This window comes from Syngnathoides biaculeatus, chromosome 3, assembly GCF_019802595.1.
Source record: "Syngnathoides biaculeatus isolate LvHL_M chromosome 3, ASM1980259v1, whole genome shotgun sequence".
Lineage (NCBI taxonomy): Eukaryota > Metazoa > Chordata > Actinopteri > Syngnathiformes > Syngnathidae > Syngnathoides > Syngnathoides biaculeatus.
Window position 1 is genome coordinate 19,603,274 of NC_084642.1, and position 12,230 is coordinate 19,615,503.

General features: G+C 41.1%; 1 protein-coding gene across 2 annotated transcripts in view; it reads left to right on the plus strand.

The window, feature by feature from the left end:
* The window catches only part of LOC133498178 (transcription initiation factor TFIID subunit 4-like), a 138,233-nt gene that overhangs the window by 41,296 nt on the left and 84,707 nt on the right, over positions 1-12,230 (plus strand). For both annotated transcript variants that reach the window (XM_061814710.1, XM_061814711.1), the window contains one exon: positions 2,897-3,066. In XM_061814710.1, coding sequence (XP_061670694.1) covers positions 2,897-3,066 — 170 coding nt within the window. The remainder of the gene's footprint in view (positions 1-2,896; positions 3,067-12,230) is intronic.

A 12,230-nucleotide genomic window follows, 5' to 3' on the forward strand; every position in this document is an offset into this window, starting at 1 on the left:
CCTGACTCTAGTTTCTCCTGGGAAGGTGTATTGGTAGAATTGAGGAGGTCTTCGAATCATTGGGCCCACTGACTCACAATGTCTTCCCCTGTTTGGCGTTTGCTTTGCAGTTTTCTCCTGGTACTCTGGTTTCCTCCCACATTCCCAAAATATGCATTGAAGACTGTAAATTGCTCATAGGTGTTAATTTGAGTTTGAATGATTGTTTGTTTCCATAGTATGTGCCCTGCAACTGCCTGGCAACCAGTTCAGGCTACATCTCGCCTCGTGAAAGTTAGTTGGGATAGGCTCCAGCATCCCTGCGTCTCGAGTGAGGAAAAGCGGAATGGAAAAATGATGGATGGATTCGTGTCAGGAACTCACTTGTTTCTATGAAAGACCCAAAAGAATGGACCGCATAGTTTTGTGATTTTTTTTTTCTTTGATTATGATTTGCTTTGCTTTATCATGTAGAGGTCATTGAATTTACAGTAAATGGTTTCTTATCTTGGGAAGCATCGTTGACTAGTGGTTTCCAGATCTGCTTCAAAATTCAGTTGGTTTTGAATCTAAGCTCCAGCCTTACTGTGTGGAGTTTACACGTTGTTTCTAGGAGGTTCCTTTGTGTACTCCAGCTACTTCCCAAAAATAGGCATGTTAGGGTTACTGAAGGCTCTAAATTATCAATGTCTGGGATGTAGATGTGAGTGTAAATGCTTGTTTATTTATATGTGGCATATGACTGACTATTGAGTGGTCCACGATGTATGCTGCATTTTGCTCAAAGTCAGCTTGGAAAAAACCCAGCTCACCTGTGGCCAAATGAGGCATTATAGAAAATGAGCTGATGGACATTCCATACATACATTTGCTTGATATGCATTACAGCCTATTCCTAAACTTCAATATTATCTTTAAAACAGATTTAGTGGTTTTTAAGGATTTACCAAATTAAACAGTAAAGCAAACTCCTTTCACCTCTTGAGCGTGCTTAGTCGTTTCATGTTTTTCCCTTCAAGGATATGGCAGCATTTTTATTTTGTCTTTGAACCCAAGTCCTGTGGGCACCCTTCATTTTAGGACAGGTCAAGTTATCCATGAGGACATGGTGAGTGGTAGGTTCAATGCCTGAGGCATTAGCAGCATCAGTAGGTACTCCTCTCTACTTATCCACGCTCACTATTGCGATTTGTTGTCGTGCATGCTCTCACGAGGAAGATGTAATTAGAATGCTTTGAGGGGAAGCACAAGAAGGTGGAGGTGTGCTCTAATGGTCTTTGTCAACCTCCTGCTGTAGTGTCAAGTTACATATCGAATTTGCCGACAGTCTGTAAAATGGTGGACCTACACAAAGTGGCAAAGAGCCACGTGGTGGGAGTTGTGCGAATCTTTTTTTTTTTTTGGACTTGTCAAAGCAAAAGTCTATAAAATCTCTCAATAGACTGCTCTGGGCCAGTCCAGTCCTGCAACCACTGTGCATCATTGCGAAGGCTAATTCAGGCGAGGACCATTGCCTGTCCATCCAATTTTTGTATAGCACTTTGTAAGGTTGCGGATGAGCTGGAGTTTAAGATGAGAGTCTTAGTCTTCAATGAACCCAATATGCATGAGGATAATCTACTCGGATAAGGGATGGAAGGGTGGATTTTATAAACGGCTTTTCCGAAATTCTCAACAGTTTATTTGAATCCCATTAAAATAAAATATAATGTTTCGCCTGGTCCTTCATGTTTTCTTGATATAATTGTACCCATCTTAGAAATATGCCTGGGGAATCAAATACATGAGCAAAACTGTGTGTTTCCTCTTTAACTAAGTAAAAGAAAAGCTGAGAATTTCAACATAAAAGCAAGTAAATAAAAAGAGTGTTACATGAAGAGCATTACAAAATGCTTAACTTCAGAGTAATGACTAAACTACTATAAATTAAAAACGAACAAAATACAGACAATACTTCATATTTTTATCATATGGGTAGAAGCAAAATCATACATTGTAAAAATGCATAATGCATAGGTTGAAGGTTTTACCAGAATTTTGAGGTCATTTTTGGTTGTGCGAATTATACATGGGTGCGGATTATACACAAAAAATTACAGTTGAGAAATTTGGAGGGGATCACCACCAACGTTGCAAATAAATATATCGATGGATAGAAAGTCATGGGTGCGCATTATACATAGGAAGAAGAGTTTTACTGATTTTGGGGGTCAATTTTGTGAGTGCCCATTATACTTGAGGATATTGTACTGTATATGATAAATTACAGTATCCAGTTTATTAAAGCATTATTATCAAAGATTGAACATCTTTAAGGTTTACATAACCACATTATCAGAAGACTAAATTGTTTACTCAAAATGTATGTGATCATCAAACGCAAAATGTATGTAGGTTAGCTTAGTTGATTACTCTGTGTTTACACACTCAACTTCCAAAAAGTTATGGATGTTTGGCAGATCTTTGCTGCTGAAATTCCCAATGAACCTATAATGCACTATAACTTTTACAGGTGAACTTCATTTGACACTCACCAAGTGTTAAGTGCATCAGTACTTTTTGCACAACTTTTTTTTTCATGAATCAACCAATATAGATCCTGCTTCATTTATATCTGGTATTTGAACAGTCTTCTTCATCATGCTATTCACATTTTGACATCATGAGACCAAGACAACACCTAATAATTGATTGACAGTAGCTCACCATTGTGAGGCTTCAAACCGGATGTTTTCTTTGAGGGAAGAGGCCTTTGCGCTTGGGGTGTCACAAAGTGTCAACAACACGTTGCAACAGGGACATTAAGGGAGGACATTAGGGAGACTAAAAGTGTCACAGAAGCAGAAGAGGTGGGCACCCATAGAAATGTATTGTTTGGGTGTGGTTCAATAGTCTGGCTTTTTCACATTTTTCGCAGGGACGATGATGACATCAACGACGTGGCCTCCATGGCGGGTGTCAACCTGAACGAGGAGAGCGCCCGAATACTTGCCACCAACTCTGAGCTGGTTGGCACGCAGATCCGCTCGTGCAAGGATGAAGCCTTCCTGCATCCTGGGCTGCTCCACCGACGGATCCTGGAGACAGGCAAGTGTGGCACAACTTTAATGTTGAATGTCTTTTTCCAACTTTTTGTGAGGAACAAGCAGAGAATCGTGAAATTGCTCAGTGTTTGTGGTTTGAAGGGAACATATTGTATCTGTATTTAAAGTGACATCAGTGAGGATGACTTTTGATATTCTCTCTGTCTTTGGGTGCCATTGTTTTAGGACGCAGTCCTCTTTTCTTGTTCGCCCTGCGTTTAAATGTGGTACACATAACAATTCTTTCACCTCCTTTAATGAATTCTTCAGTGGCTGTCTGTCTGAATTCACTGGACCGCGGGCGCACGTGAATGAATAGTTAATGGCTTTGTCTTTTTAAAGGCAGCCTGTCAGATTTGTCCCATAGACCAAAGCAGTCCAGTTGATAGGAATCAAACTTGGTAAACTCAATATTTTTAAAATTATTATCTGTCGTGGCGGAGAAATATGTTAAAATAGTACAGGACACGTATGAGGGCAGCAGAACAGCGGTGAGATGTGCCGTTGGTGTGTCAGAAGAATTTAAGGTGGAGGTGGGGCTGCATCAGGGATCCGCGCTGAACCCCTTCCTGTTTGCGGTAGTAATGGATAGGCTGACAGATGAGGTTAAACTGGAGTCCCCTTGGACTGTGATGTTCGCAGATATTGTGATCTCCACCGAAAGCAGGGAGTGGGCGGAGGAACAATTAGAAAGATGGAGGCACACACTGGAAAGGAGAGGAATGAAGATTAGCTGAAGTAAAACAGAATACATGTGCATGAATGTGAGGAGCGGAGGAGGATGAGTGAAGCTCCAGGGAGAAGAGATAGCAAGGGTGGACGACTTCAAATACTTGGGGTCAACAATAGAGAGCAATGGAGAGTGTTAAAGAAGTGAAGAAAGGAGTCCAAGCTGGGGTGGAACAGTTGGCGGAAGGTGTCTGGTGTTCTATGCGACAGAAGAGTCTCCGCTAGGATGAAGGGCAAAGTTTATAAAACAGTGGTGAGGCTGGCCATGATATACGGATTAGAGACGGTGGCACTGAAGAAACAACAGGAAGCGGAACTGGAGGTAGCAGAAATGAAGATGCTGAGGTTCTCGCTTGGAGTGAACAGATTGGCTAGGATTAGAAATGAGCTCATTAGACGGACAGCCAAAGTTGGATGTTTTGGAGACGAGGTTAGAGAGAGCAGACTTAGATCGTTTGGAGATGTTCAGAGATGAGAGAGTGAGTATATTAGTAGAAGGGTGCTGAGGATGGAGCTGCCAGGCAAAAGAGCGAGAGGAAGGCCAAAGAGAAGGTTTATGGATGTGGTGAGGGAAGACATGAGGGCAGTTGGGGTTAGAGAGGAAGATGCAGAAGATAGGCTAAGATGGCAAAAGATGATACGCTGTAGCAACCCCTAACGGGACAAGCCGAAAGGAAAAGAAGAAGATTTGCCAGTTTGTTGCATTGCAGGGTGCTGAGGATGGAGCTGCCAGGCAAAAGAGTGAGAGGAAGACCAAAGAAAAGGTTGATGGATGTTGTGAGGGAGGACTTGAGGACAGTGGGTGTTAGAGAGGAAGATGCACAAGATAGGCTTGGATGGAAAAAGATGACACCCAGTGGTGACCCTTAAAGGGGACAACCTGAGAGGAAAAGAAGAAAATTAATTTTTTTGAATTTAAGTTAATATAAGCGCCAAGACAGTGATAGTGTCTTCATTGCCTATTATTGCTACTGAAAGCTCTGCATGTTGTCTTTAGTAGTAGTATCAGAACTGTACCCAAGGTGTATGCATAAAAATTATTACCTTTTCCACCTTGTAACTGGGTTAGGGCTACACGATACAGTATATTGTTTCATCATTGTCATCGTCATCATGATATGCGCTTGTGCAATGGTCATATCATAAAGTTACCAACAATGTTGGGGATTTAAGAACTGTTGGACTCAACATGGACTCACGCATTATTACGTCAAACACAATTGTACTTTGAATAGTGCTTGTAAACATTATCCAAATAAGAGTTTCTGCTGGGGTATATAAACTTATGAGCACAACCGGATGTACAGTATCAGCAGTCATACATAGTTTTTTGGTTCTGTTACTTGACAATAATAAATGCCATTTTTTTTTTTAATTTGACTGATTGATTACAAGCACATGTAGATACAATGACTAGACACTAGATGATCTTCTGGGCTACATTATAACTGTACGTGGAAAGAAATTATTTTAACATCATTACTACCTGAACGCTTACTTGCTCAATACTAGAGTGAATTTAAATACAGGTAGGCTTCACACAAATACATCAATATACCTCTCTACTCTGTTGAATGTAGTCTATTTGTACTCAAATTATATACTACCAAACAATACATACAGGGAAAAAAAATGTATGCTGGATTTTCCCATGAGACGAATATGTTATCATGTCCTCCCCATTGCAATATATATTGCAGGGTTACAAAAAAAAAAATCCCAGTCATTTTATTTTTCCAATCTCGTAGAGTCTAATCTTTTACAGGCATATGTGGTCACTTTCAATTTTTTTCCTAAATGATTTTCTTTTTTCATTCCAATGTTAATACAAGTCATATTTTTTTTCATATCCGACCCACAGCCAGGCCTCTTTCCCAAGTGGCTATAAATCAGATATGTATCCAATGCAAGTGGAGTCTAGATGCTCTCGCACTCATCTGACCTATTTGTTATCAAAAGGTGACACATGTCTCAATTGAATAACAAAACAGACACGCCACGAAAGCAATAAACAGTCTGTGATGAAAATATGCTTTAGAACTATTGGCTTCAGTTGCAAAATATCCTTAAAGTTATCACAAAGATGTCATGACAAAACCTACGCAACAGGCTACATTGTATACTTCTGTAAACACGGCGCCTCATGTTTGTGCGCATGCGCAACGTGAAGGCAGGTTTTGTGCACTTGTGAATCTTTCGGTCCATCTGTCCACAATCGAAGTCACAGTTGTTTTGTAATATGAATGAATATGTAAAAACAATGGATTTAACAACAAATCCGATTTGGACATCATGCCCTTCAGTTATAACATAGCTTATGATACTCTAATAGTACCTCAGAAAGTGGAAAATTCCTGTTAGAATTTACTCCACATTTTGTGTAAATACTGTTAATGCAGAACAGCAAAACAGAAACAAAAACATTGTTTTCAGGCAGTTCGAAAGGGGTCATAGGCACTTTCTCAGTTGCCACCTCAGAAAATGGGAAAAAGCTGAAGGCCAACTTTTTTCGCGTCACTCTCTGTACAAACGGCACTGACACAGAATGGGATGACCCAAGAATTATCCACTTCCTACCCTAACTGAGACCCCTTTCACACTCCATGTAAACATAGTTTTGTCTTTGTCACTGTGCTGTGTAATAGATAATAAAGAATGAGGGGTATGAAGTCGACCAAGGAAAGTTATGCCTCTGGCATTGGTCACAGAACCGTCACGAGGTGTGATGGTATGGTGCCTGTGGCCTCTTTTTCACTGTCTACCCAATGATTTTTCTATGGTTTGTTTTGTATAAATGCCACTGACACAGAATGGGCTAGATGAAGTAAACCGTGTTATTTTTCACTTTCTGAGGTACGAGCAGAGCCATCACACAAGGTGGGACAATGCCTGTGATGCCTTTCACATTACCTGTAAACAACAACCCAAATACAAAGTTTGAAAAGGGCAGCTTTTCTTCCATGTTGCTGTTCTGTAAAAATGTCATCAACGCAGAATGTGAGGATGAAGTTGAATTTTCCATTTTCTGAGGCACTTTAGTATCAGAGCTGTTACAGAGGCTGGATGGCACCTATTTCCCCCTTTCACACAGCATGTAGAAGCAGACTTTTTTTTTTTTAAATGTTGCTGATTTGTATATATATGTATATAAATGGCACTAGATAGCTAGGCTTCAGCAAACCCGCGACCCTTGTGCTGATAAGCGGCTCAGAAAATGAATGGATGGATCGATGGCACTAGCCTGGAATGTAGAGATGTGGTCTACCCAGGAATTTTCTGCCTTCAGAGGTAGTATCATGAAGGGAATTGAGGTGTGAGGGATCCTTTGGCCCCTTTCACATTGCCAGTGAATGCTGACTTTCATCACCTCTTTTCTCATTTGCTTTTGTAAATATAAGAGCACTGACACTGGAATGAAATGCATTGATTGGCGGTCAAGTTCTTATTTTAGCTACTGGCGTCACGTTTTAATGACTCTTAAGGTTGTTCTTATAGAGTAGAGTAGAAATAAGAGTGTGTGATTTCTCAAAATAATACCTTGCATGTTAGTAATCAAAAAACACCACACGTCATTTCATGCGGCGGGGAGCCGAGCGACCTCATCTTGTTTCATCTCCATTAAAGTATCTTCGGGCCTGTAGGGTAAGTGGACTCTCGACATGGTTGTTAGTGCGTCACCTTGAGGGTGCAAGGCTTTTTAAAAATACACACTTTCCCTTGAAGGGCGGCACAGCATGGTATGGTGGGGCAGGAGGCGAGGCTGCCCCCTGCTGGGCAAGTGGCACCCGTGCAGCTTTGTTGTGTCAGTTGATTGCCCTCGCCACGCTCCCAGCTGACAGCAGTCCGAGGGATGCTCCCCAGGCCTGCCAGGTCGGCTCAATCAATGAGTCCTCCTCATTCTTTTGTTTTTGCACACAACCACTGAGTCTTGTTTTTCCTAAAACTTGACTTTAACCTTTTCTGGCCTCAGCTTTAGCCAGAAAAAGAGCAGTTGCCAACCAAGACGAGAATGGCTAAAAAACATTGTAAATATGCCATTGTATCCTGTAGTACTGCTTCCAATTGACACAAAAACAGGAAACATAAAAGAAAAAAAGAAGAACTACACTGAATCATGCTTGTAATTGGCCATTTTGGTTTAAAGGTGTTTTTTTGTTTGTTTGCGTGGATTGTACTATCCAAACTTCGGGTTAGAAGTTCACCCAACTGCTACCAAATTTAAAGGAAAACGTGCCAGAAAAGTTAAATGATTCAGCAAGAAACAAGAAAACATCCCCTGGAGTGTTAGAAAATATTCACACCCGCCATCATTGGCATGAAATCTCACACACATGACAGAATACAGTTTTTCCTCTAATTTGTCCTTTCCTCATACATAAATGTACATTATTCCTTCAAAGGAATTCACATGATTGCTGCCAAGATGGAAACAGGTAGATTCCGTTTTAGGGTGTGAGCTTAGCCAAAAGGCAATTTCCACTTCCTATTCGGTGGTCATCATTGCATCTTTTTTCTTCTACCTTTTGTGGTATTACACACATTCACAAATACAAATACGCCAAAGACAAAACAAAATGCACAATTGGCGTGAACCCTTGAGATGCTCACTGAGCTAAAACCTCACCAGAAAATTGACATATCACACAATGTCATGCACAAAATTAGCAAAACGGTCCAGGGGTTTGAATGTTTCCAACAACCAGCATAATTTGGTTTAGTTTGGTACGCTATGCAAGCTCTGTCTTTCGACACAAGCTGTAAGGAAACCAAATGTACTTTCATTAATAAATACTTGGGATATGTGGGTTTTTGACACAATGTGGTACAATTCTCAAACGTATGGAGCTAGTCCGTTGGAAAGATGGTACAAACCAGAAGTGGGGGGATCTCGTCACGACTTGACTCGAGTTGGACTTCTTCTTTTCCTTTCGGCTTGTCCCGTTAAGGGTCGCCACAGCGTGTCATCTTTTTCCATCTTAGCCTATCTCCTGCATCTCCCTCTAACCCCAACTGCCCTCATGTCTTCCCTCACCACATCCATAAACCTTCTCTTTGGCCTTCCTCTCGCTCTTTTGCCTGGCAGCTCCAACCTCAGCACCCTTCCACCAATATACTCACTCTCTCGCCTCTGAACATTTCCAAACCATCAAAGTCTGCTCTCTCAAATCTTGTCTCCAAAATCGGACTCAAGTTGCCTATTTTAGGACTTGTGATTTGTTTGGGTCAAACATATGCAAGAGTCTTCATGACTTTGATGTGAACCATATCCTGTTTATATTCGAAAATCAGAATTTTCAGGACAGTGTGCCTTTTGTTTTTCAAATGATTTTTTTGTATTTTGTGGGACGGCGGCATGGTGGCTTAGCTGGTTAAGCATTGGCTTCACAGTTCTGTGTGGAGTTTGCATGTTCCCCCCGTGCCTGTGTGGGTTTCCTCCAGGCACTCCGGTTTCCTCCCACATCCCAAAAACATGCAACATTAATTGGACGTTCTAAATTGCCCCTAGGTGTGATTGTGAGTGCGACTGTTTGTCTCGATGTGCCCTGCGGTTGGCTGGCAACCAATTCAGGGTGTACCCTGCCTCCTGCTCGTTGACAGCTGGGATAGGCTCCAGCACTCCCTGCGACCCTTGTGAGGATAAGCAGCAAAGAAAATGGATGGATGGATGGATGGATGGATGGATGGATGGATGGATGGTTGTGTGGGACGCAAATCTGGGAACTCCAGCTAACAGTGAAGGAGACTTTAGAAGATGCCATGGCATTAAACAAGGCTTATGGAGGGACCCCCAAAGCATTATTTTGAATATAAATCGAGAAAAGGACAATAGCAACGTCCAATGTTTGCAATTTAAGGATTAGAGACACAACACCTACGTCGAAGTACGTACATCTGTAACAGTAAAACCCACAAAGACATACAATCTAGTTTAGATTCACTCTTTAGCTCAGTGATAGATGCTGAAATCGGAACTAAGCTTCATGACAGCAATGTATTTTGTTGAGAGGACAATAACACGTCAGATGTCATTTTCAGATCTGATAAGCAAGTGTTCTGTAAAAAGTACTTTGTATTATGATCAGTGAAAACAAACATTTTATCATCACTCAATTACCCATTTTAACCGAGCAATACTGTATGAATTTAGTTATGACTTGCTTAACCCACTGACTTCCATTGATCCATTTTCTTAGCTGCTTATCCTCACAAGGGTTGCGGGAGTGCTGGAGCCAACCCAGGAGGCAGGGTACACCAGTCAGTCAGCCACCCAATTGCAGGGCACATAGAAACAAACAGGCACACTCACAATCACACCTAGGGGCAATTTAGAGTGTCCATTTAATGTCGCGTGTTTTTGGAATTTGGGAGGAAACTGGAGCGCCCAGAGAAACCCCACATAGGCACGGGGAGAACATGCAAATTACACACATGGAGTGCCAGTATTGAACCCGGGTCCTCAGAACTGTGAGTCCAACGCTTTCCAGTTGCCCCACCGTGCCGCCCCTAGTAATGATTTGACTTGCTTGAAATATAGTAGGGACTCTATCTGACTTGATTTTTGCCATGGCCACTTGAAATTCATTTGAAACTTGTAGATTGAGTATTGTTTGCAAATTGCTCAAATGTGACTTGGTTCTACTTTTGGTGGAGACACAACTTTAGTATTGCTACCCAAGCCACAGTTATGTTATAAGAAATATTTAACGTACATGTTCCTTGAAATATTAATTCCCCCTTTGGAAAGATCTTGTTTTCAGGAAGCCAGGCGAGCCCATTAGTGCTTTTCCCTGACCTGATGACATTGCTACGCGTATGTGTGTGTGCGCAAGCGAGGCTGTGTAGGTGTGCGCGTGGGGTTTGTGTGTGCGTGCGTGCGCGTGTGGGTGCGTGTGTTTGTAACCACAGTAATGAGGAGGAACTATTTCAAAGCACAAGCAAGCCAATGCTATATGTATTGTCGGGCTGATTTAAATAATTGCTGTGGTTTACTTAAAAGGCTGCCAGAGAGGAGAATTATGTTAATAGAGTCATTTAAAAAGAAGTTGGAAACGGATAGTCTTTTTGTTATGACTCGTGAGGAGTTTTGGCTTCGAGGAAGCTAATTTATCTGTCGACGTGAAGAGTTGGTCAGTGTCGTTTACGACGCTTTGAAGGAGCTTCTAAAGCTCCCCTGTCGGAATTTTGTGAAACAAGTTTAATTCGGGAAATTAATTGCACATTCTCATCCGGCCCATGTTATTTAGTTAGTCTATGTGTGTGTGTGTGTGTGTGTGTGTGTGGATGAGGTTTTGAGTTTAGGCACAGAGTTCGGTGTCTTAAGCCCATGTCACACCTCCTTTAAAAAAAGAAAGAAAAGAAAAATGAAGTGTTTGCTGACCACAGTTACTAGGTACAGATCTGCAACACTAAGTTCAGGATGATGAAAAATGTACAACTTTTACAATTCAAAGTGCTCCATGGAACACATTACTCAATACAATATCTAAGGATCCATCCAGCCATTTACCAAGCCGTTTAGCCTCACAAGAGCATGGGAGTTCTAGAGCCTATCCCAGTTAATTTCAGGCAAAAGGTGGACTACACCCGGAACTGATCGCCAGTCAGTCGCAGGGCACATACTGTATCGACAGCATCATTGAGCGGGAATTGAACTCACACTGCCCGCACTATGGTCAGGCATATGTACCATTATAAGATACCTATTCTCATGCTGTGTGGGAATGCACATAAATTCAACATGTTTGGACTTTGGTAATGCAGAAACTGTTATATATTTTGAACTATGGGATTTCACTCTCTTCACGATGGGACACAATCAATCGGTGATTTAAGCATAATCAACATCCATAATAAACTAACACTTGTATTTAAGCTATTGTTAGGAAAACAATTTTATTAAACTGGAAAGAAAAGAAGTTCGTAATATAAGTCATTGGTTAAATCTCAACATAGAAAACCTTAAATTAGACCAAAGGAACAATATTTATATAGGTGGAATGAAAAATTCAACGCGAGTGCAGAGCTGTCAACGCCAGTCAGTATGTGGGAGTCAGATATACTGTAGGATTGAGTTGGTATATGTATTTCAGTCAGTGAAGTAAACACACTTTGTTACTGTTATATTGTGTTTTACGCATTATTTCATAAAACACTATTCTGTGTATTATTGTTATTATTAAAAACATGAACATTGGGTTCCTGTGTTAAAGGCAGATGGATGCCGGCTCATCTTTTCTCAAGACCTGAATTCAAAAGCAGCTTTTGAAACAGTTACCTCATAAATAAAGTCAGGATTGTGAGAAGAAAAGTCATGATCTATAATTCTTAAAATTTTAATTGTATAGTAGTCAATGGGGGGATTGAAACATGTTGGCATCGGGGTAAAGTGTCTATTTAATTTTACGAGAATTCAATTAATTACTTCCACTGGCTTCATTT